This window comes from Colossoma macropomum, unplaced genomic scaffold, assembly GCF_904425465.1.
Source record: "Colossoma macropomum unplaced genomic scaffold, Colossoma_macropomum, whole genome shotgun sequence".
Lineage (NCBI taxonomy): Eukaryota > Metazoa > Chordata > Actinopteri > Characiformes > Serrasalmidae > Colossoma > Colossoma macropomum.
This window is the reverse complement of record NW_023494809.1, coordinates 19886895-19913336: the sequence shown is the minus strand read 5'-3', so window position 1 is coordinate 19913336 and position 26442 is coordinate 19886895. Positions and strand designations below refer to the sequence as shown.

The window sequence follows — 26442 nt, the reverse complement described above, 5'->3', positions numbered from 1 at the left end:
CCATATCCTATACTTTCCATGTTGTATTTTATCTCTAAAGGTCTACTTATTAGATTTGTGGTGTTTTGTTTACCAAAAACGGTAAACATACGGTTTTACATGACCATTTCCAGCCTCTCTTCATCTCATAGCATTAAGCAGTCTGTTTTGTTGCTTTCCTTTTTCCTTTTTAATATTTATTTATGTAAATGTGCTATGTTCTGATTGGCTGCCCTGTATTGTGCCTCATTCGAAAGGAACTCGGAGCTGAAACGGTCCTTATAACTTCAGCATGAATGGTTGGAGCTAAACTGCCGTAGACGTATATGTAAATATGTTGGATTTTGTGACATCAGGGAAACAATGAATTACAAACAGCTTGTTTTTGCAGCTTAGTTTGCACAAATAACTTAAAACTTTAACAGTGTTTACATTCTACACTAAACTCCTTCAATTAAAAAAAGCAAGGGAAATTTGGTTTTCAATGATATGGGCCCTTTAAAATAACTTCTAGTGCCTGGTTTATAGTATTTACAGTAATTATTGAATAAAATATGTGATTATTAGTATGAGCAGTGATTAAATTAAGAAAGAAGAGTGAAGCAGGTGTTGCCTCCTTGTTGAATGCTGTGAGTAGATGAGTCATTGCCAAATGTTTTGCTGTTTGTTTAGTGAAAGGGATTTCCCATCAACTTGCAGAGACGTGTTTCCTGCACTGTCTTTATCTGGGCCTTGACCTGAGTAGATCTGAAGGGGTGGGAACTAGATGTCTTCTGTTTTTCCCACCATTTGTGCACTGAATCTTGCACAAGCAGTTCTACTAAAGTTTTTTAAGTAGCAGTGAAAACATTTACATGCACAAAGTCAGTTCTCAATTTTAAAAGTCCCTGTGTGTTGAATACACGTGAAGAAGTAAAGAGGACATTTTCATTAGGCGGAGACAAATCCTTTGAAGATCAAAGTCATGGGAATGAGCAAAGTGTGTGAGGAGGAGAAAGGGGTGGTGTGTGTGTGTGTTTGTGTGCGCATGTGTGTGTGTGTGTCCTCTAATGACTCTCTTCCCATGAATTGTGAAGTGTGTCAGTTGTAAGTCCAATGGGGATTATTCATTCACTCCCAGCTCCTCTGAGAAAATCTCTGCTTGATTAAAGCTAACTCAAAACAGCCCATTTTCCATAACCAAGACAGAAAGTCTATTTCTGTTTTGGTCACATTAGAACAGGCCTTAGACTGCCAATTATATTTGTTATTGTGTTATTTACCGCTTATTTTAATGATGTAGTTTTCTACAAAGCCCAAAATACATGTTTTGTCAATTTTCTAAGTGAGAAGTGAACACATTCTCTAAATATGGCATTTTTCTTCATGTTTTAGTGCACACACTCTACTTTTTTGCCGAGTGAAACATATTGAAAGAAAAATAAAACAAAGTATAAAATGTGCCATAACTTTTTCACAGGCCACATTTGCTCAGGCCCCAATATGTTCGGATTAGTAGATAACAAAACATGTAATTTGACCAGAGGCGTCCAGACTTTTGAATACGACTGTAGCTTTTCGAGGCTTCCGAAGTTCTTTTTGAAGATGAAAAAAACAATAGGAAGCCTGTAGCAACTGTTGGCTCCAGACTTGCATTCTTCATATTCTATATTTCATAATTTCTATATTTTAAGAGACACATTTAAGATGTTTCATTCAAAAGCTATAACTCTCTATTTTCCATTCATTCTTACGGAGCCCCGCTGGTGACATCTTATAGAAATAAAATAATGCATGGCCATGACTTAGTACGGCATAGGAACAAGATATTTAAGTCGTGGTCACAATTTAGTACGGCATAGGAACAAGATATTTAACTCGTGGTCACAATTTAGTACGGCATAGGAACAAGATAATTAAGTCGTGGTCACAATTTAGTACGGCATAGGAACAAGATATTTAACTCGTGGTCACAATTTAGTACAGCATAGGAACAAGATAATTAAGTCGTGGTCACAATTTAGTACGGCATAGGAACAAGATATTTAAGTCGTGGTCACAATTTAGTACGGCATAGGAACAAGATATTTAAGTCGTGGTCACAATTTAGTACGGCATAGGAACAAGATAATTAAGTCGTGGTCACAATTTAGTACGGCATAGGAACAAGATATTTAAGTCGTGGTCACAGTTTAGTACGGCATAGGAACAAGATATTTAACTCGTGGTCACAATTTAGTACGGCATAGGAACAAGATATTTAAGTCGTGGTCACAATTTAGTACGGCATAGGAACAAGATAATTAAGTCGTGGTCACAATTTAGTACGGCATAGGAACAAGATATTTAACTCGTGGTCACAATTTAGTACGGCATAGGAACAAGATAATTAAGTCGTGGTCACAATTTAGTACGGCATAGGAACAAGATATTTAACTCGTGGTCACAATTTAGTACGGCATAGGAACAAGATAATTAAGTCGTGGTCACAATTTAGTACGGCATAGGAACAAGATATTTAACTCGTGGTCACAATTTAGTACGGCATAGGAACAAGATAATTAAGTCGTGGTCACAATTTAGTACGGCATAGGATCTCGTTTCCAGGTATGGCCACACGTTGTTATTATTATTCATATGGGATGTCACCAGCTGGGCTCCGTACATTCTTGCAAATTCTGAGACGGCTGATTAATATTTTGCATAAAATATGCTACGTACTCATAACTATAGCTCAGAGAAATTAAATCTATGAACATTCACATTTATTTAAGCAATAGAACACGAGGGAGTGTTCTATTGCTTTTATACAACAGCTAAATAAATAAAGTAATAATTTAATAAATTGGGCTGTGAACGTGGTATTTAATATGTTTTAATGTTAGCAGTTCTTTGCGCTAAATTATAGTTCCTTAACAAGCAGCTTGTTGCTACATCAGAGTAACGAACTCCGCTCACTGCTGTAAGCCTCGCCTTTTCTATAAAATGTTCATAGTTTAGCATACGACTTTATGTGCGCCAGCATCGCAGCGCACCACATTAGGAATGCATTTGGACGTGTGCAGTTTACTCCATTTGTTTGATTTACCAATAGTGTGGTAGTGAAAACTGAGAAGTGAAACTGGATACTGAAGATGTGTCAGATAACTCAATAGGGAAATAAAACCAACAAACTAAAGCATCATACCATCATACACTGTTTTAGTCCATGTTTAAAATGAAGCCCTCTCTCTCCCTCTCCCTCCCTCCCTCCCTCTCTCTCTCTCTCTCTCTCTCTCTCTCTCTCTCTCTCTCTCTCCCTCCCTCTCCCTCTCTCTCTCTCTCTCTCTGGGTTCAAATTGTTTTTTCTTCTTCCTGTAGACTTTGGTGTAAGTGCCTTCTTATCCACCGGCGGTGACATCACCAGAAATAAAGTACGCAAGACGTTTGTCGGAACACCGTGCTGGATGGCTCCAGAGGTCATGGAGCAGGTAAAACTTCAACTGCTTCCCCTCATTCACTCACTCGCACGCCCACTCACTGACCTGCTGAATCTCTGCTCCATTCGTCAAGAGTTGCAGTGACGTCTGAACGTGATGCAATTTCACCGAAGAATGGAGCTTAGCAGAATCTGGTTCCAGGCACCACATGGGTGGAGAATCAGTGTTGTGTCCAGTGAGACACATTCTGAGTCATTCCTGGGCAGTTAGGTTATTCATTAGAAGGAAACAGCATGAGTTAGATATGAAATGACCACACTACTGGTACCTGATTGCTCCCCCTGCAGTGTGATGGTGCAGTTTTAAAATGAAAAGAATTTCAACTAGAATCCATGCTGTTCACAATTCATGGGTGGATGCAGTTGCTATAGTTTTAAACATTGCAGGTTTGCGTCACATCTCGTTTCTCATCTCTATATTCTAAAAAAAACATGATTTAAAGCTTCTACATAGTTCACACAGCATATTGATTCTGTTTTTAATTCACCTTTATATTATATAGAAGTCTCAGGAGTTAGAATTCATGCTCATGTTGTCTTAGCATTGGCTAAGGCCCTATGAAATCTGTTTTTTCTGACTTTAGATTCTGTCTCGTGTTTACTGTAAAACGGCTATAATAGCAAGCATTGGAGAAATGACAGTTTCTTTTTATTGAAACTACTGCAATAATATAATATTATTTAGCAACAGAAAGAAAAGTTAGTCATGAAAAAAATCTATAAATGTATGAAGTCATAAAAGTCGTAAAACTGTCACTCACTTCCTCACCCACGTTTAGCAGGTTACTTTTTTCACAAGGGGGCACTATTAGCACTCGTATAGTTTTTGTGCTCGTCATTGAAAGAAAGAAAACCCAAACCAGCAGAATCTAATGAATGCACACGTTTTCATTTTTTTGGGGGAGTGTATGAAGTAATTCATTTTTGAAATTCATTTTACATAATGTTCACTCAATCAGAGGAGCGATATTTCAGCCTGGATGAAGAAAGTTAAAGGCAAAGTGGTGTTTGTCATCAGTCACCTGTTCTTGTTTTGATATGACTGGTTAATTCCCACATTTAACTAGCGAACCCATGAGCCTTTACTGATGTGGCTGGACACCATGCACACCATGATGTACACAGAAGCACGAAAGGATTTCTGCAAAAAAAAACATTTGTGGACCCAAAATCTGAACACGTTAAAATCCTGGGGATGATCCGATCATGAGTTGGCCGACTCTAATTCCGATTTCTTTACAGCCAAATTGAGATGATTTCTGGACTGATTTTAGTAATTTATTTATTTATTATTTTATTTTTTTAAATAAATTTGAAGCTCACACTGTGGAGAGTAAATAAACACATGAAACACATTAACACTGTTGCAGAACTTATTAGCCAAATTTGCAAATAGAAACAACATGATTTGCTCTTAATGGGCCAAAGTGGCATTGAAAATGCTTTAAATTAGGTCACTTGCCTCTTTATATAACATGAATTAAACAAAGGGCTACATCAGAATTATGCTATGAAGTTTTGCCGCAACTGTAGCAGCAGCATTCAAATACAGTTTGTTATCTCACCAGGATCACGTTACCTACATCATACAATTGCAACACAGATCGGCCAAAATAAAAACAATAAATTGGCCAGTTATTGATTGAGCAAAAAAAGCCGCAGATTCCAATCTTGGCTGGATCCGATTGTGCATCCCTATAATATCTTAATGGTATAAAAATGTACACAAAACACAAAACATTTGATGTGTTCAGGAATTTTATATGATCATTTAGAATGACTAATCAAAATTAATAACATAGTATACATTTATTATTAGCTTATTATTATCATATACATATATATTAATATGACAATATTAAAAAGTGATAAGTATAGGTATTTTGGCAGCACTACAGTTTGTCATTAGGTTAGACAGGACTTTTTCATGGTTCTGTAAAGCTTGTTCTTTGTTGCAACGGCTGCAAAAGAGCATGTATAGCTTAATTGAGTGCAAGCCATAATTAGTGGTCAGATCCCCACCATCTGAAAAACTGCGTTCATTCTTGTGTAGGTGGTAAGCACCGTTACTATGCTTGGTAAATCTGAGCTGTGCTTGTTTCTCTGTGTGCAGGTGAAGGGTTATGACTTCAAAGCCGATATCTGGAGTTTCGGGATCACAGCCATAGAGCTGGCCACAGGAGCCGCTCCCTACCACAAATACCCTCCTATGAAAGTAAGTAACCATGAAGCTTACATTGGCCTGAATCAGTATAATCTCCTCTGAGTGCTAATACTAGCTTTTAAAGTAAAGGAAACTTATGAGTTATAAGTTCTCATAGGACACTCTTGTAAACAGTATCGTATTGTGTTACATCAAAAGGGATAATTTTCTGAAATAACAGGCTGCTTTGTGGCGTTTTGTAGGTGTTGATGCTAACCCTGCAGAACGATCCTCCTACACTGGAGACAGGCATCACAGATAAGGAGATGGTGAAGAAATACGGCAAATCCTTCAGGAAGATGATCTCGCTGTGTTTGCAGAAGGATCCGGAGAAAAGGTGACGATCTGATTTTTTTTTAATTCTGAGAGTTCAAGAAAAAGGAATTGTCTTGGTGCAGGTGTCAATTTTAATGTTAAAAAAATGCTCAAACAGTCTTTTCATAGTAAGAGAGATTATGTTTCCTTTAGTTTTCGTGTCACAAAAAAGGATTAAGCTTTGTCTTATTTGTGAATTGGCCTTGATTAGTTAGCAGTTAGCATGATAGATTTTTTTCTCTCTCTTACAGTAAACTCTTATAGAATCTTTCTTAGAGAGGCTTTGCATGATTTGTGATCTCATGTGGAATTTCAGGGCCGATACACTAACCACTAAGACCTTATTGTTGTCTATACAGATATCTTGAACTGATCATTTGAATTATTTAATTAAACTGCCTATTTTTTCAGTATTTAACATGATTAAATGTAGATATTTTATAGTATTTAGCAGACACTCTTATCTAAAGTGACTTACAACAGCAGTTAATTAAAATTTCCTTTAAAAAACAGATGTGGAATTAACTGAATGCTACAACTAACAATCATCATTGATTGAACTTGATACTATGCTATAAAAAAATCATGTCATGACCATTTAGCTAAATGCTCCACAGTAGAAGAACTCCCCCATTTATGAATTTGCATGTCATTCTGTATTTTGAAAGACTGAAGATAAATGGGTGGAAAAATATCAAGACAAAAAAAACCCTTTTTACAAAGGGAGATAGCCCCCTGCTCCCTTATGTTTGACTAGTTTTTAAATCTGAATGACATTCATAGTGAAGCTGAGAACGTCGTGACTCACTCATTTCACTACAGCATGTCTGACATAAATTTGAACACAGAAATAACGGACTTACAAGTTTAGCAGTTTTGTATAGCAAATGAAGTATCATTTTTTGTAAGTCTATACCAAAAACTAGAATAACTTGCACAGCCAGTTGTTAGCCTAAAACATTTTCACTCGCGATTGAACTCTTATTTACATCTGAATGGCTTGACCTTTGCAGTGTTTATTGTAAAAGGGAGTTTTAAAATATAGTTTGTGATGAAAGTAGATTTTCTGTCAGAATTCATGTCAGTACATAATCGTCGTCGTCAGCTGATTGCATAATGGCCAGATTGCTTTAATATTGAAAATTAATTGATAATGACAGCAGCATTCCTTTGTATTGTTACCTTTTTGTGTTCTGTATATTATGTACGAAGTCCATGTACATGCAGGTATATTTATCCAATAAAGTGATTCTGGCACAGGTCTAGAGCTGTCTTTATGTCCTGACGAAGAAAAACTTTGAGGGACTAAATGTAATGTAGCTTCACGATCTGGTTGTCACAATTTATTAACTGCAATGTTTCTTTTCTCTTTGTTTTTTTTTGTCCAGGCCTACATCATCAGAGCTCTTAAAACACAAGTTCTTCCAGAAGGCCAAGGTAAAACACTCATTTTTGTTATGATGGGTATTTACATGTGTGCCCTAATTCATGTGAATCAGAGCTGAGGTCAGTCCAGCGTTCCAGTCATTACTGGACGAGCACTGGGCTTCTGAACAAAAGCAGGGATAAGCAGCCTCGGAGCCTCTTCCGGCTGCCTGTTACACTCACCGCCAACAACTGGAGTGCCTTTTCAGCAGTTTGGGCAAGACCAGTCTGCTGTGTATCTAGCGCACTCCTATGTTTGGTGGCCAGAATGTCTTGCTCTAAAAGTCAGGTAGTACCGGTAGAGGCCAGCAGGGGGCACACATGAGATGTATCTCAGCCAGTGTTATGATAATAGCTGAGAATGGCTCAAGTTGAGGGAGAAATAAAGAGGATGTGTAAAGAGTTCTTTCATAAGCAAAACTATCCTTTCATTTGTAAACGTAAGTGTGGTTTCTAGCAGAAACAATACATTGACAGTGCTCACAATTGAGGAGAGAACATTAGAATCTGCAATTCTGTGATGTTAGTCACCTGATCTTTCATTTACCAGGACTGGAACCAGAAGTTCATTTTCTTGTGCCCACTGCGCCTCAGCCAGTGAACTTAATATCTTATACTGAACAGTAATTACAAAGGCAAAGCACTTATTGTGCTTGATCTCCAGACTATAATTTTGAGTAAATTAGCACGTTCAACACACTGAGTGAAATCCCCCCCTTCATCTGTGCTCTTCTTGTTCCATTTTCTTCTGTAGAATAATGAATTTCTACAAGAGAAGCTACTACAGAGAGCACCTACAATATCAGAAAGGTCAAAAAAGGTGAGGCTCAAATACAGTGATAGTACATTTAATTGCTGTCTTATCAAAACTTTTTTTTCTGTTTTGAAAAATACCTACTGCATTTGGTTGTTGAGATAAAACTTGGAACAATTTGGAGTAAAATCTCAATATATTAATATAAAGTAAATTTTTTTTTTCTTATCAGACACCCCTAGTTCCCATTTCAGGATTACGAAATTTTGTTATGAAAACGATTTGTAGATAAGTGCACATTTTTTCACTACATGAGTTTTTGGGGAAAGTGACTGTGTGTGTGTGTGTGTGTGTGTGTGTGTGTGTGTGTGTGTGTGTAGGTGAGGCGGGTTCCCGGATCCAGCGGCAGGTTGCATAAAACAGAAGACGGTGAATGGGAGTGGAGTGATGATGAGCTGGACGAGGAGAGTGAAGAAGGCAAAGCTGCTGTTGCTGCTTTACGGGTAAAGATACACACTTACACCCTCATATGCATGCATTCATGCATGCATGTGTACACTGTGACCAAAAGTATGTGGACAACCTTTCTAATGATTTCACCAAACTGTGCTGTACTCCAGACCTCAGTCCTTCACCCCTGCCATAACCACAGGCCTGTGATGAAGTGAGTTCAGTGAGGCTGTCATAGAATGCCACCTGTCTATAAGTATATTTATCAAATTTCTGCCCTACTAGAGCTGTCCCTGTCAACTGTAAGTATTGTTATTTTGAGGTGGAAATGTCAGAGTAGCAACAGGTCAACAACAAATTACTTCAAATGTTATAGCAGAAAACTCCATATAACTCCATATAAATGCCCAATGTTTTTGTAATAAGCACATATGGATGTGATGTTCAGATGTCCACATGGTTTTGGTCATGTTTTGTTTTTTTTTCCCTTTTTAAAACTAGAAGCCTCATGTCTGTCACGTGTTGGTTTGTCTCTGTTTTCTGCAGTTTCCCCAAAAGATCCCTTATTGTTCAGTAACTTTGGTGGAGAGTTTTCATTAGTATTCATTCACATTGCCTTTGGGTCATTTGGAGAGCTTGTCTGTATGTGTTTGTATCTTGTGATGTGTGTTTTGTGTTCGACACTAAAGGAGCAGCCGCCCAAGTCTGTTAGCGCGCCGCGGCGACAAGTGCGCTTCTCTCAGCCCCTGGAAGTGCCCCCAGCCAGGGTTGTCCTTTTCTCCCCTCACTTACAGATGGCTTCCATAACAAGGAAACACTCCCTCTACCAGAAATTACTGCACTGTCCGACGGAAACAAACAGCTTTAAGCCCTGTTGGAGCTGGATTTATTTTACCCAGGGAGGTTCTATAATTGAAGTGCAGAATTTATTCTGGTATGAATCTGCAGTGTGTGTAGTGTTTACAGTCTGACAGCAGTAATGGAGTGGTTTTAATCCAGTTTAAATCTGCAGTGTGTGTAGTTTTTACAGTGTGATAGTAATTGTGGGGTAATTTTAATCCAGTGTGAATTTACAGTGTCTGTAATTTTTACAGCCTGACTAATGATTGTAGAGTGATTTTAATCCAGTATGAATCTACACTTTGTGTATTTATACAGTCTGACAGTCATTACTGTGACGTGAATGGTCTTTTGTAATTGACTGAACTTGGAACTTGTTCAGTAATAGTAGTCTTGTTAGAATCTGCCTCACACTAATGGAATAACAAAACCTGCTAATAGACATGGCCACGTGGCATATTGTTATTGTTATTGAGTCCTGTGGTGTAACGCCAAATCACATTGCAGAACCTCCTCTGAGAAGACCAATCCAGCTCCAGCAGTACTTTAGAAAGGCAAACAAAACCAGGAGCTAGCAGAAACAGAAGGTGAAACTAATTTGGTTAAAGCCATAATATCAAATGCATTTGTATGCATCATAGCTAGATATACCATAGATAAAAAGATATGCTCAAAGTGGTAATCGTGGCCTACAGCATTTGTTGTTCCCTGCAGTTAGTATTAGGTCACTGTTATATGAAAGCCTGATTTTCCTGATACGCACAGTTCATGATGTATGGACCAGTAGAAATGGTCCGAAATTACTTAGGATCTGCATTAAATCTGCATTGAAGTTAAGAATGTTTTTCCTTCTGCTATAAAGTTACAGTGTTTCCTTATGACAGCAGTGCTATGTTATCCTCAACAAATTAAAATGTTATTAGGATTGGACAAATCTGTGTAATATTCCTGGCAAATTTTTAACAGCGCTTAAACTCTTGACCACAGCATTTTAATCTCTAATTAACTAGAAATAACAATTCAAGCTTGTCTTTTCACAAGCTTGTTTTCCAGCTGCAGAAACTTAGCTGAGCCAAGCTGTTTTGCCATGAACAGCATTTTGCTAAGATCATATCTGCAGGAGGAAGCCTGGAAGGGAGGCCTTGTTTGTTTATTTGTTAAAAAACAAATACAGTTTATAATTTGGGGAAGTGTCTTTTCTGGAAGCCATCTGTATCGCTCAGTCTGTTTTTGATAGCTCACTCTCATTAAATCAGTGTTACCTGTTTTAACCAACCAGCATGAAATCATTTAACTGCTGAATAATCAGTGCTCCGGGTGAAGCACTAACAAACTAAGGGCCTTCAATTAAATGTGTATTGCACACTTTTGTTTTTGAAGCCATTTGTTTGAACAGTATAGTCTCCAGTATATTCGTTTCCCTGTTTATATTGGTGAACTAGTGCAGTTATTCTAGGTACATTAGAACATGATAACTGACTGCAGGTCATTTGCTGTGATTTCATTTCTTATGTGTTGATGTAACACTGATAGACTGATAATTAATCTGACTGTGTTTAGTGCAGATTGACTGGCTGCTTAATGATAGTTGAGTTCACATTGTTATAAAATTTGTAGTAATTCCAGGTAGTATTGTGCATATTTCTTGGTTAGTATTTAGGCCTGTTATCAATAGTTAGACCTGATAAATCACGTTTGTCTTATTTGCTCAAGTTTGATCCTAAAGAAATATATTTCTTCTCCCCATTTAAAAAGCAGTGCATGTTGTTATAGCTATAAGAGTATGAATAAGCTTCATCAGAATGTATGTATTACTTTCATTAATTCAGTAACATTATTTTCGTTGTGTGAATGCAGAGTTCACGTGAAAATTATATTTATTCCGCACAGAGTGAATACAGTTTCCCGTTTCATCACTGATGTCTAGTGAGAGCAACAGTGGCTGCATGTGCCAGCCAATGAGTGTATATATCATAATATATATCGTATATACAATCAGTCTGCTTTGCTGTTGCTTTTATTAGTTTGCTGCTCGTTTATTCATAGTTCTCTCATGAGCACTGTCAGGTGTGGTCTGCTGAAGGTGCTGGAGGTATCGCTTTAAAAGCCTTTGTTTTATTGAGCCAACAGCCCTATTATTATGAGTTATTATTAGTGTAATATCTGTAAATGGCTGTCTACAGCAAAAGGCTCGTAATTTATTTAAGCAAACCATGGTTTCTCATAGTATTCAAAACAAATTCATATTGATATTTGTTTAAGTCTTTAAATCTTATCGGTTGGTATTAATACAGGTACACTGGAGTTAATAGTACCAATCGGTGATCTAGTTAATTGAGATAACGAAAGGAATGGCACATTCTGGGAGTTTATGAAGGTGTCTTGCCACATAAACCTGCAGTAAGTGCCAGATGAGAGCCTGCAGGACCAGCATCTGATTGGACAACTAATATTTTGATAGTTATAGAAGAACAAAGAGCAGCCCAGCCTAAACAGATGTTAAAGGGTTACGTGACGGAACATTTCCTCATCAGTCAGTCATGTAATATCCTTTATGGTTAAATCGCTGCAATAAATAAGGCAGTGAATAGAGTGTAATATAGTTTAGATTAGCCGCTCTGATAATTTTCAAGGCTGACAAGCTGTCCAGTATCTAAAGCCGCAGTCATGGCTGAGTTCACGTTTGTTTTTAAAGCTTCAGTTACATGTGACTTGCAGCTACAGCTGAACACCAGAGTGGAATGTAGACTGAGATTTGCTTTAGTGCTGTTTAGGTTCAGTTCATGCCTGTTATCGTGAGAATGAGGGGCTGTTTATGTAGCCCACTGGCCTCACGGTGGCTGCTGTGCAGCAAGCATTGGCTTTGGCTGATGCAGTCCGGCTTAGACCCAGGCAGTGCATGACCTGTCTGAGTGCCAGGTGGTGGGTGGGGGGGTCAGAAATTCCATTAAAAAAATTTAGGTCTAGACGTTGTGCTCAGAAATTTGAGCGAACCAGCAATTCCCTCCCATTCATGTTAGGATTATACATTTTGTAGGCAAACCAATAAATAATTGGAAGAAACATTAGAGCTCAATGATTATATCCAGTACTATTCAACATTGTCTTAAGTTTTAATTGAAGAATTTAACCTAATAACACAGAACTTTTGGACTGGTAGTCTGGACGTTTTCAAGCCTGAAGTCCAAAGAAATGCATATGCTGGTCTTCTTGAAAATGGCCAGGAGCTTAGTTTATACACAATAATTGCATTTAAATCACAACTTTGGCCAGCAGAAATCTGTTAGATATTCCCCCCAAGTCGTTCAGCTCTAACAAGCTTTTAGTTTCAACTTTTGAAAGAAGAAAGACTTCATACCTGGTCAAATAATGAAACTTGTATGCCAAACAATATAATGTTATGGGAAAAAAAATGTGAACAGAACTAAGCTTGTATTTAAAAGAAAAAAGAAAAACTCAGATTGTGCATGTTCTGTCCCAAGTGAGCTGCTTTGTCTGTTGAAACAGAACTGGATCTGAGCTCTCTTGAACAGCTGTAGTGTATGAGCTTTGTATATTGCTTTCAGAAGGCACGACCTTGAGGTGGAACGCTAGTTACTCATCTTACAGCAGCGTCCCTCACTTTGATTAGAAAGCTTACTGCAGACCTGGCAAAGAAAAGGAGGAAGGGAGGAGCCTGTTTTGATTAGTTTAACAGCTGTTTGCTTTTCTTTTGCAAATGCATCTTTAAATATTATGCCAATAAACGTACACACCAGATTACAGACGGCCTTGTTATCCTGTGAGATTTACATTCTTTTAAAGTCCAGTGATGAGTTTAAGCTCAGTAGGTAAAAGAAATTATTATTACTGCTTGAAACCTGGTAATTACTGGCAACCGGGAATCCAAGTGTGTGCAAAGGACTGTAAAATGAATCATCTGTTGCTCAAATGAGGCTACAGGCTGTGTCATTAGCCAGGTTTATCATCCAGCTGTTGAATTATATTCAAGGAAATAACTGAAAGGACTCAAAACAATTAATGTCAATTAGTTAACATCAGCTCTATACAAGAGAATATAACTATAGCCAACTTAGGAAATCAGCTGCAGGCACCATATGTTTGTTTACCACCTAAAATGATCATTATAATAATAAAGGTGCATTTGAATTTCTTCATTAGTCCACTGCTGAAACCTGCCTCTTCTGTCGTGTTTCATAGCTATGGGTGCAGAAACAGAAACACTTCATAAGGCATATGACCTAATTCTATTCACAGTGACATTATGTATCTAGCAAATGTGTCTCCATCGTAATTTATTGCTTTTCTTATCGGAAATTAAACCCAAGTGAATTTATAAACTTTTATGTACATTATATTTAAAGAGCCCATTCATTGTGTTTGTGATGTCACGAAGGACAGTATGTTTACATATATATCCCCCTATTCAGCCTAGAGTAGTTTAGCTGAAGTTATAAAGAGGGTTGCAGCCTTGACTGCTTTTTCAGTAAGGTGTAATATTGAAACAGGGCAGTCAGAACAGAGGTCATTTAGATATATCACTCTTAAAGACACAACAGTGTTTGATTGCAATTAATGTTGAGAGGAATTTACAATATTTATTACATTATTTACTTAATTATTTTGTCAGCGCACCTCAAGCAAGTGTTCAAACTTATATGCACATTTTGGCAATTTTATTCAGTATTTATTGAATACATTTATTGAATTCATTTTAAATAAAACGTTTTAGCATAAAACGAGGAGAAAATGACAATAACTTAACAGTGGGTGTGATATTAGTCTATTAATGTCATATTCACACAGCATGAGCAAAATGGGAGCACAGCCAGTCTCCCCTGCAGTTCACAGTGTTCCCTGTTCCTGAGGCAAGTTAGTGAAAGATGTTAAAATGACAATGTTTAAACAAAAAAGAAACAGCCAAATACAAGCCTGTATCATTGCTGTTGTCTGGGAGAGCAGTAATCCAGTAAGACTCATCAGACGTCTCCTTATCTAAGATAATTATCATTATCATTTATATAGCGCATTTTACCGCGGATGTGTCACAAAGCAGCTTTACAGAAAATCTAGGTCCAAGCCCCTAAGAGCAAGGGGTAGAAACCTTGAAAGGAAGCAAGACTTAAAAGGGGGGTCCATCCTCCTCTGGTTGACACCAGATAGCAAAGCAATAACACAACAAGAGCAATATGAATTTAACAATTATTTAACAATTAATATACAATATGGAATATGCCCAGAAAACAGCCTGTCATTGGACAGAAGTATTTAGATTAACCAGTGGTAACCGGTGACTATTGTTAGTAGCCTGGCAGGGAAACACATGAGCAACATAACAATAAAAAGCACTGTTACTGACTAGTTACAGTGTTACAATGTAATTCCAGTCACTGTTACTGTCACTGGTTAGAGGCCTATCAGAGTAACAAATAAGAAATACATGTATGAAAAAAGTAGCTGTTACTGACTAGGAACATGTTAGTTACCGTCACGGTTACTGTCGCTGACTTCTGTTAGGGCTTATTAGAGTAGCAAATAAGAAATAGATAAATGAAAACTAGTCACTGTTACTGACTAGTCACCGTGTTGGTGTTACAGTGACAGTCACTAACATTGCTGACTACTGTTAAATGAGTATCAGAGTAACAAATGAGAAACAGATCTATGAAAACCAGTGACTACTGTTAGAAGCAACAGCACATCTGTCACTCTGCATCTTTTTGACGTCCATCATGAACAGGGATGTATAAATGTATACCTACGATACCAAAGATTTTGGATTAAGAAATATATGAACATACTGAAAACTATGCTTAATTATGGATTATGCACGTTATTGTTTGTAAGGGCATTTGAAACCTGTAAACCGCTGTTCAGGCCAGCCATAGTGATTAGTGCGCTTGCTATGCTGACCGGTCCCAAACGCCCATTGAATTTGACAGCAAGTGTAATCTACAGTGCACTGACATGAAATGTGACCAACTAATCAGCACTAATGGCAAGGAGTAATTGCAATCATATTATTGTCTAAATTTATTGTGTTTATGTAAACGGTGCTGTGCTTTGTGTGTGAGCATACTGTAGTATCTGCCCTGTATATATTTGTTTAGCACTTCTTTGTCCACATACAAAATATTATTGGGCAAACAAAAGTGTGCAGCGAACACATACAGTGCGTTCGTCATTTAACACTGCCCCCTCCTGCTATACTGGAAAGCTGTGGTTTAAAGGAATATTCCAGAGATTTTCAACCTAATCTCTGTCTGCTGTGTCTGTAGTGTGTGATCAGTTACCACAGACTATGATTTCCCTTTATTGACAAAAGAACAGAAAACACATTTATAATAGAAACCAACTGTTCAGCGCCCGCTCAGTGTCCTCGTTTACAGCCATGTATCGAGTTAACTTGTTTTCTGTTCTTTTAGTATGTACAGAGAAAAGTGTTGAAATTATTCTCTGTAATCACTCGTGTGCTTTAGATGAGGCAGATAGAGCTTGAAAATCTCCAGAGTATTTCTTTAAAAGCTGATGATTACATCACAGTAATTGTGTGATATTAATTATGATAAATGGTTATAAAATACTTTGATCTTAACTTGTCACTCTTTTTGTCCTCTAACAGTCACCGAGAGTTAAGGAGGGATCCCAGAACTCAGAGGTGGGCATTAAGCTTTTCTTTTGACTTGTCCTTATTGTCATTTTACTAAAGCAAGCGCATAATAATTAAGTCTGTTTTGGATCTCTCCAGCTTTTCCAGCCAACAGAGCCTTTCAGCAGTCACCTCCAGGCTGGCGTCCCTGGCCAGGCAGAAATACCTCAGCCTGGTGGTCAACCTGTGCAGCCCAGTGCACCTGCACAAGCCCTGCCTGTTCCCACCAATCCTGCCCAGGTAAAACAGGTCTATTGCAGAGGCAAAGATTTAAAGGGGCAGTTTGTTGTTTTTGATCTCATAAGAAGACTGTTTATCTTCACAGATTTACATGATATTACGTATTTTCGCCATAACTTTTGTACTGGTCACATTTTATGTTGTAGCTGTTTTTTTTTCCAGTCAATAAAGATGTGAATTAAACTTGAATATATTGTGGATAAGTTAACTTGTTTTCTCCTGTCCTGGATGGCTGGTGTCCAGCTAAGTTTGGTGATTTACCTGCTTAAACACACCTGATTACACTCATTTGTAAATTGGCAGGTTTAGTGGGTGTGTTTCAGTAGGGCAGCCACCAAACTGTACTGTGCATCAGCCCTCCTGGACCGGAGTTGTGCACCCCTGACGTAGAATATCAACTTTTATTCATCTATCTGTCTATTTATTTATTTATTTATTTATTTATTTGATTTATTTTATTTTTTTTATTTTTTTTTGGTCATACCACCCACAACTAGTAGAGATATTATAGGCTGAAGGACAGCTGACCTAAAAAGACTTTTCCATTTTACCTACAGGTTCCAGTCCCTGCAAGTGATGCCTCTAAATCACCCATCAGCTTGGTATTAAGGTTGAGGTATGTTCTGTTTGCTTTTACTTTGGACGTCCTTGTAATTACTACTGCTCTGGAGTAGCTTAACTGCTGGGCTCAGTAATAAGTTACAGGTTCAGTGTTTGTTGTCTTAAATTGTGTTGATGTTCTTTCAACCATCAATCATTAACGGGGTGTACTGTTCTTTATGTGGCATTTGCTCTGCTTGACACTAATAAACATGAAGCCTGACCTACATTACTTTCCAAAGGGTGCTTTTGAAAGTCCTCCTGTCTGCAACCACTTTTTAGAGAAGCCGCTATGTTCAGGTCGAGAAATGAAGATTGGCAGAATTCCACCTGAGCCCTGCCTGGCCAGTATACTGTATAGACGCTAAAATGAGCCAATATTAAAGGGCCCGTGTTGTTGAAAGCTGATTTTTTTTTCTTCACCTTGATAAAATGTGTTTGATGTAGCATGTAAACATTATTAAAATTTCAAAACGTTCCATTCGTTTCTCAGTCCATACAGTCCATATATGAAACCTGCTGCAAACCAAATACATTTACATATCCACCTAGTCAGCCTACAGAATCCTCGCCCATTCACATTGAAGTTACAAGGAGTGTTTCAGCCTGGAAAACAGTACAGGGCAGCCAATCAGATCAGAGCTCATTTGCGTATATCAGTCTTAAAGGCACAGTAACAAAAACAGCCTGTTTAATTCTGAGGAATAAAGAGAGTTTGAAATGAAGTCTAGTACAAATGAATTATGACACTTTTTTGGTACATTAACCCCCACAGATGTCATAATTGGCCCTTAGATAGATAAATTAAATACACAAGAAATGCAAGATATGGGCCTTTTAAGGTTCCATAAATTTTTGCTACACAGGAAGTACATCGTGTACTTCATGTTTGAGAGTTCGACACTGTGAGAGTTCATGTCATTTGCTTGCTATTATTTCTAAGGTTATGTTTAAATAAGTAGCTTGGTTTGTATGTGTATTATTTAAGATGTGAGTTTTAAAAACCTGTCAGTTGATGATGTCAGTCAGTAAAGCACTGTTTAACGAGAACTACCAGGAGTCTGTTCAGTTTTTAAAATCATCAGGTAGCGCTTATCAGAAGTTTTAGCTCCTCAAAATCAATATCAGTAATAAAACCTTTGCATTGCTCAGGCTCTGATAAATATGAATGATGAAAAGAAGCAGTAAGCTTATAGATAGCTGTAAAAGCTGTTAGGTGAAGTTCTGTACTGGTCACTGCTGAGTGCATCCACTGCTCTTGCTGACAGGATTTGGTGTTTTTAGGGGCCGGTGTCTCATTTCTCTCTCCACTTACTCTGCAGGAATCTGAAGAAGGAGCTCAACGACATACGATTTGAGTTCATGCCTGGCAGAGGTAAGAGGATTTTCAAACAGGGATGCACGGACGTTGAATTGTGGGCTGATGCCGATGGCCGATATTTATCTCGTATTTGTCTGCCTGTGCTGATACATGAGCATTTGTAAAATGTAGAAACTGGGGCAACATCTATCTAATTTAGCATTACAGAAAAATATCACATTTATTTCTATACGGTTACAAATGCAACAAAATAAATATAGTGCAGATGTTTTTGCACAGTTTCCCAGCATCGCCTAAACATTCTGCTCTTTCCTGAAAGATAAATATGTCATCATACATCAGGTTTGAAATTTTGGTCATCTGTCCGATGCTGGTCATTTTAAAGCAATTATCTGCTAATACAGGCATGAATCTGAGATCTTTTTGTTAGAGAGTTGCATGGTGGATAGCAAATTGTAGCGACAGGTTGCTAACCCACTACCTAGCTAACGTTAGTTACATTACTTGCTGCGTCACGTTATATTGTGGTGTTTGTGTGCAATGTACAATCTTTGCAAAGGCTTTTATGGCCACAAAGACCTAAAAAAAAGCATGCTGGCCTTGGCAACGCGCGTCCATGAATTTGGGGGATGGAGTTTCTGAAGGATCACTGAAGGGAGGGGTGTGTTTTGTTTTGCTGTTGAGTTCAAATTTCGTTCTCCAGAATCATACAGTGCTTCTTTAATATCCAGATGCCGATTTCATTATTATTAGTACTGGAACATGGGATGTATATTTCTCTGTGCACATCTCTAGTTAAAACACAGCAGTTCGCGACTGCAGTTTGACACCCCTGCCTTTCCTGTTGTATCTTTCTCTCTTTCTCTCACTCTGTAGACACTGCAGATGGAGTGTCCCAGGAGCTGGTGTCAGCAGGCTTGGTAGATGGAAGAGATTTAGTTATAGGTATGTGTGAGCGTCTGTACCTGGGGTATCCACTGTTATCCGCAAAGGGCCAGAGTGGTGATTTTGCTTGTTCAGTCAGTTGGTCTCCGTCTTCAACGACTCATCATGTGTGTTTCTTTGTTGGAATGAAAACTTGAAGCCATGCTGGCCCTTTGCTGGTAAGATTGGACACCCCTGGTCTATACAGTGATTTGACTGTAGCAGCTGTTTTCCATTTGCGTCTGCCAGTAAAATTGTCTTGTACCACACCTGCTAATGCTAAAAAACAAAAATGTCAGATGGCTCCTTTTAAAAACAGCTTACTTTAAAGGAAGGCTGTCACTATTGCTTGAGACTGTAATCAAGTAATCTGCTGATTGTTTTCACAATTAATAGAATAACCAAAGTTTTATAAAATGGTCAAGCAATATAAATGGAACTGAATAAGAACCATGCATAGATTTCAGATATTCTAAATTATTTCACTGAAAATAAGCTTTTAAAAAGATTTCATGTGTATATATATATATATATATATATAGAACACTGTGGTAAAAATGCTTATAAATCTTATGCTTCCTTAAGCAGGAGGAGAATGTAAAATGTTTAGTGTCATCATGAACACTAATTGTGAATTTATCATGAAGGTAAATTTTGGATAATCAGATTAAATCAGGTTTTTGTGACGGCCCTACTCTTAACATCAAAATAATCCTCAGCTGAGCGCCGCTAACAAAGTTTTCCTTTGTGTTTTTCCAGTTGCTGCTAATTTGCAGAAGATAGTTGATGAGCCTCAAACCAATAAGAACGTCACTTTCAAGCTGGTGAGTAAAGATGTTTTTAACTCCACTGCTGTAGATACAGTGGCCCCTAAAAGTATTTGGACATTTGTACCATATTTAAAAACATTTTAAGTTCATTATGTTGGGGAAACGAGATGTTGAACCAAGTAGCATTTATTTTAAATAAACAATAAATTGGCAGCTTTTTTTATGCACTTCACATCAGTGAGTCCACCATCATGATGTTACGATTTCATTTTGTTAAACATTTTATGTTGGAGTGCACCAATATTTGTGGGCTGATGCCAAGACCTTGGATTTTTTATGTACGTATCTGCTGAAGCTGATGCATATACATATATGCCGGTACAATGTGATTCTGATATCATCATGCATCATTAATTTGACGAAGCAACATTAAATTTTGCCAATTTGTAAGGTGTCCAAATACTGTTTAAGGCCACTGTATAAATACTGTTCAGATGTAATGAGACAGGCTCCTGTGTGTCCTCAGGCGTCCGGTGTGGAGGGCTCTGAGATTCCAGACGACGTCAAACTGATGGGGTTCGCTCAGCTCAGCATCAGTTAAAGTTTGCCTCCACGCGGGGACCATGACTTGCCTAAAAATGTGAAAAAAAAAAAATACAAACGAAACGAAAACACACCAACAGAATGACATATTCATACTTAACCCCCCCTCTCTTTTCAAAGGCCCTTCAGATACCACTGCTGCCAAAGAAAACAGTACCGTTGCATCAGCCCATAGGATTTAATGAAGCTTCCCAGCTGTGGAAGGCAGTGGGGAAGACAGGATATCATAATCTATAGGAATCACTCAAATAAAGTTTACAATGTATATGTAGAAGGATGCAATTTTTCAACACCTACCAGGTATAAACCTTATGTTTTTTTCTTTTTTTTTCCATTTTCTTTTCTTTTGTTTCGTTTCTGTAATGTCCTACATTTGCACAATCTGAACTAACACCCTAAAATCTTGATAAATGTAACAATGCCTTATATTCGAGCTACTGAATGCATGTCAGAGGGGGGAAAATCCCTCATGAATTGTGGAGTTTATCATGGAAATGAACGATTGTGGTTTCAGATACTATGGCTAAACTTTTTACTTGTAGTTCTTTCTTTTACTTTTTTTTTTTGTTCTTTGGTCTGGAGAGAAGCAACTAGAACAGTGCAGAAGAGAAGAGTGCCCGATGCCCACCCCCATCCCCCCTCCCAGCTTGACAACTTATTAGCCTTATCTTGGTGGAAAAGTCTATTTTGGATGCACTCTCGAATCTCTCGGATTAGACACTGGTGTTCTTAGGCACCCCTTTAGGTCCTCCTTGCTTTTTCGGCTGCTGTACAGAAATTCTTTGTCCACGTGATGCACTGGTTAATATTACCACACTGCAGATGTTCTGTGTTCTTTTAGCAGCCACCTACATGAGACACGCTCTTGAACGTGGAAGCCGTGTATCACTCACTGGCACTTTGTGCACTCACTTCCACGAAATCTTGCCAAGAATAAGAAAAGAAAGTCCTTGGTTTTAAATATTCAGCCCTAAATTTTAGGTTTGCAGGTTTTAGCTCAGTTCTTGTGTACAGTCTTGTGTGGAAACGTTGCAAGTAAACACCACTCAAACCTTTTTTTTCCAAGCACTTCTATACAACCTCCGTATGTCTCACAGTGAAAAACAACAAAACAAAACCTTGTACTACTCCATGGAATTAAGTTATTGGTTTTATATTACGACTGATGTTATTCCTGTTGGGTGTCTGTCTGGTGTTGGCTTTTGTCTCTGTTTTTTGGAGTCTGTTTCTCATTGGCTGATGTGGCTGAACCAGTACTTGATTGAATCTTCTCTTGTCTGTAAATAACGTGATTTTGGGTTTTGATTTCCTTTTTCTTTTTGTTTTGTTTCTTTTTTTTTATGGGTTGTTTCACTCATTGCCTTTTCGTCCGGTGGAGGGGCGTGACACTGGCTGCCAAAGGACACCAAGTTTCGGCTCTTTAGTTTTGTCTCCGCCCTCGTCCGAGCAGGTGTGGCTGTTTCCTTTCAGTGTGGAGGACGTCTGTCTAATGTTTTTCAGCTCGCATGCGCCGCCCGTAGTTCATTTCTGGAGCTACTGTAGCAGTACGACAGTTCACCTTTCTTTGTGACATGTAGAGCGGTACAGTTAAAGGGCTGCACAATATGGTTAAAATAGCACCTCGAGGGTCTTCAGAGGGGAGCAGCCGTCTAAGCGATGGCCTTATCTTTGGGAAACTGCAAGTTTCATGACTGGGAGTCTAAGAGAGCATAATTGTCCTCACTCTCTCTGGGTGTGGAGGATGGTTCTCATTCTCCCCTGATCACTCAGCGCAATGCTAGCCAAAGTAGGGGTTTGTTAGCTCCTCCAGATTATGTGAAGCTCCACAGTTATGTTAGCGGCAGTTCTACACATCTAGCCTTTGCTAGCCCTCACCCTCTCAGCTTGGTAGCAACATGTAATGGGGAAGACCCAGGTGGACAATGACTAAATTTGGGGCAGAGATTGGGTTAAAACAAAGGAAAACTTTGAGATTACATTGCTATATATTGCAATTGCTTATGGTCTGCCTACAGAAATCCCAATTAAACCTTTGTTTGTCAAAATGCCTGAATTTGAGTTATTAATTTGAAATTATGCTCATTTGTAAGCATGTGAAATGCTGTTTGGATAGATTGGATACTTTTGTCATGCTAACGTAGCATGGTGGCAAATTTGTTGTAGCTAACTGATGTAAGGCAGGTTGGAAACAACAAAAACATAATAGAACAACAAAGATTTTTACAGTTTCTCATTACATACAATAGCATCTGTAAAGCCAGTCCAACCTAGCAACAGTTGCTATGAAAATTATGGGATGTGTGGCCAGAACATATGTCAGTATAGCATTATAATCACAACACTGACCCCTGAATGTGGATGGTTAAAGATTGCCTTCTATTATTTGCATCTGTTGCACCGTGTGAACGCCTTGACTCTTGTAAACATTCACAGAAGCCCATCAGGAACTTCTGAGATTTGGACTTGATCATAACGTACAGTAACAAAAATAATATCTGTGTTTCTTACTTGTAATGCTGAAGCTGATGTTGCGATAATTAATAAATGACACATTGTGCAGCCCTGCTAGACACACCAGAAAGACTAGCACTTATATAACATATCACATGCTGTCTGTGAGCTTAGAAGGTATTTTTATAGTCATCCACATTACATAAACTCATACCGCTTTCCTGATTGGTCCGTTTCTTTGCTCTGGTGAAGCAAAACCTGCTCTTTCACATGGCTTGGTGATGCGTTTTTCTGATGTGAGAGAAATGCGTAGCTTAGTAGTTCTCTCTGTACATAATGGCAAGAATTTGAGACTCGAGATTGGCTTTGATTATTAATGCAAGCATTGTGGCTTCAATGGTTAGCGTACGGATGCAGGTCCCTGAAGTTCTGAATTAAAAAAAAATTTCCATTATTTTCCATGCAGACAGTAGTGACCTAAGTCCAGTTCTTTTTTTGGATTTGGTGGTTACATTGGAGGCTCTCAGAAGAGCTGCAAATTATAAGTAGCCTCTAGTTTCTAGCAACTTTGTCTAGCATCTGTGACGTTTTGAGCGGAAAAATGTATTTCTGTGTTGTTTTTTGATTCCAATCAGTTCACTAACCATGTTAAGTATTTTGAGTAAATGCCCGTGCTCGGCGAATAGCATTCTATAATCACTCCGAACGCTCCAGTCGCAAGATATACATAATTAAATTAGTCATAATATTGAATATGTATGGTTAAAATCTTGCCCTTGTACTCTGGTGTGATTTCAGAAATCCCATTCAGAAATAAATCTGTACAAAAATGAAATTTGTTGCTTATAGTGCCGTTCACCAATATTCAATTGCTATGTCTTGAATAACTCTGTGAATATTGATCTCTTTGATCTTTTGAGTGAAATATACAGTGGGGCCCGTTCATAAATATTGCCCCCCCCCTCCCCATTTTGCTGTAACCCTGCCCCCTTCCCTTTTTTCTTGCTGAACTGTATTATAACGATGCTGTAGTATTTGGACAGACTACCTTCACACTCAAATTACTATAGGCAATAACACAAAACTGTAATATATTTAATTTTTTCATTATTAGGTTTTTATTTTCATTTCACTCATTCTTGCTCTTGTTGGTTTTGAACTTCGAAGCATGTTTCTCTGATTATTTTAAATCAATAAAGAATGAACATATCAGCTCTCTTCGATGTCTGAAACTGTGAGAGATGTGGGTGACTGCGCTCTAATGCTTAGTCTAACATGAATATAGCTCTTTTAAGGACACTGTTATTCATTAACAGTTTCAAGCCCTTCTGCTTCAACTTAAAGTGAGCCATTTTAATCAAAGTACTTCACGTAAGATGGTCATCTAAAAGGGCCCTACTTAAAAATCAGTAATAAATAAAGTGAAGTAACTGTAACTCTAGTATAATACTAGCTACTTAAACTTAAAGGGGCTTTCCACTAATTTTCCAAAATTTCTGCATAATTATGTCAAGATGTAGATAAATTCATTGAGTGATTTGTTGTGAAGTGCTCCGCTCTAGAGACGCTTAGTCAGAACTGTTCACAGTGGTGGTTTCCTCCACTGAACAGCATTTATTTTCTCTGTGATTGAAACCACAAGCTTCACAAAAAAGTGACTAGAGGTATCAACATTAATCAGGAAGCTGTCCCTGACTGGTCAGAAGCTCAGCCCCAGTTGGTTCTGACCCAGGAGCTGTTTATGGTTGAAACCCTGAGCTCAGGGTCATTCTACAGAAACATCCACTTTTTATCTATCCATAGGAGTCAGTGGTGTTGCTGATGTTACACATAAGAAAGGTAACACTAGTGACAGTAACACCAGTGACATTTTTAATGAAAATGTATTGTACAAAATGGCTGCTATAGAGCATCAAACCAATGATGCAATGATGGAATATCCACTAAAATATGTAATTTAATCCATTTGTATTCTAGTTCTCACAATTACCTAAGAATAAAGTAGGTTCTCAAGAACTTATCTGTATCTGTAAACCCTAGGGACACAAAAATGGATGTTTCCATAAAATAACTCCATACTACCAATTTTTTAAAATTTCTGCATTATTCAGTCGTGGGATTTAAACAAGATCATTCATTGTTTTTGATTTTAAATGGTTCATTATAGAGAAACTTACTGACTAATATAGCCATTTTATTTACTGTCCAAAACCACCAGTGAACCTACACATCATCTGCTTTTTTCATATGTAATGTTGATGAAGAAACGCTGATAAAACTGGAGAAATAAGTTTTCTTTGGGGACTTTTTTTTGCCTAACAACACTCTTCATGTACCACTTCACCATGAATGAATGAAAAAAAAAAAGGTTAAGGTTAAAAACTTGATTAAACCTATCATAAAACAATGTCTTGGGCATCAGGCAGCATATTCATATCCATTTCATGTAATAACATTCTGTAATGTAACTTTTAGAGGTATTGAAAGCCTCAGACATCTGGTTCCTATTGCCACCACTATGAACTATTCTGACATGGTAAGATTGTCTAGAATGGAGCATTTTACTTTGAACCACACTAAATGAGTTTGTTTACATTTTAAATATTTAATTATTGAGAAATTCTGAAAGATTGGTGGAATTCCCCTTTAAATTGCCCTAGAGCAGGTTAGGCTTCCAGCACAAAATGCCAAGGTGATGTATCCTGGGTAATAAAGTGATCCATCCTCATAAGACAGAAATCCAGGGTTAAACTTGGCAGGATAAGCAAGAAATTCTGCTTCATGAGCCCAGCTCCCCGCGTCAAAGCAAGAAAAAACTCCACTACAGAGCAGGTAAACGCTGCACCAGCAAGACATGGAATAACACATACATCATAAGACCCCAGAATCCCTGTACTGGATTTAGCAGGTAATGTTTAAAAGTACTGCATGGCACTCTTTATAGAAAATAAAAAGCTTTTATTGTATCATGGCAATGGGTGAAAGGTCCAAGAGTCGTTTTGGAGTCTGTCTACTGTAAAACATTCAGTACACATTGAACCCCATTCTTTAGAACACCTTCATTACATGTTCAGTGCCCCCTCTGATAGCAGTTTAGCTGGTAAATAGTCGGCCTAACCACCACACCACTGCCTCCTTGTCTCTGCAGTCAGAGGTGCAAATGAAGCATTAGTGTTGAAACCCTAATGCTTAAGAGCTGAAGTGGTCATACAGAGTGTTGTGGGCTGAAGTCCTGCGTGAAAACATTTTTAAAAATGAAGGAAGACTCTTCACACATGATTCCCAGATCGGCTCTTTAATAATTAATGTGAAAGGGTGCGCTTTAGTGGTTCAGGTTTATAGCACTCATCAGACAAAATGATAAGAGCAAAGATGATCCAAATCTCTGAGATAACACATTTATAGTACTCTGCTGTACTGTTAACTGCACTAAACCTGTGTTGGATCCTGCTGTTGAAATT

General features: G+C 38.0%; 1 protein-coding gene across 1 annotated transcript in view; it reads left to right on the top strand.

Moving 5' to 3' along the window:
* oxsr1b (oxidative stress responsive kinase 1b) overlaps window positions 1–24193 on the top strand; it is an 88536-nt gene extending 64343 nt beyond the window's left edge. The window contains exons 6-18 of the mRNA XM_036557917.1: window positions 3319–3428; window positions 5550–5651; window positions 5843–5976; window positions 7343–7391; window positions 8134–8199; window positions 8514–8636; window positions 16046–16081; window positions 16172–16312; window positions 16870–16928; window positions 18235–18287; window positions 19110–19178; window positions 19917–19981; window positions 20454–24193. Coding sequence (XP_036413810.1) covers window positions 3319–3428; window positions 5550–5651; window positions 5843–5976; window positions 7343–7391; window positions 8134–8199; window positions 8514–8636; window positions 16046–16081; window positions 16172–16312; window positions 16870–16928; window positions 18235–18287; window positions 19110–19178; window positions 19917–19981; window positions 20454–20528 — 1082 coding nt within the window. The 3' untranslated portion in view covers window positions 20529–24193. The remainder of the gene's footprint in view (window positions 1–3318; window positions 3429–5549; window positions 5652–5842; window positions 5977–7342; window positions 7392–8133; window positions 8200–8513; window positions 8637–16045; window positions 16082–16171; window positions 16313–16869; window positions 16929–18234; window positions 18288–19109; window positions 19179–19916; window positions 19982–20453) is intronic.
* The last annotated feature ends 2249 nt before the right edge of the window (window positions 24194–26442 follow it).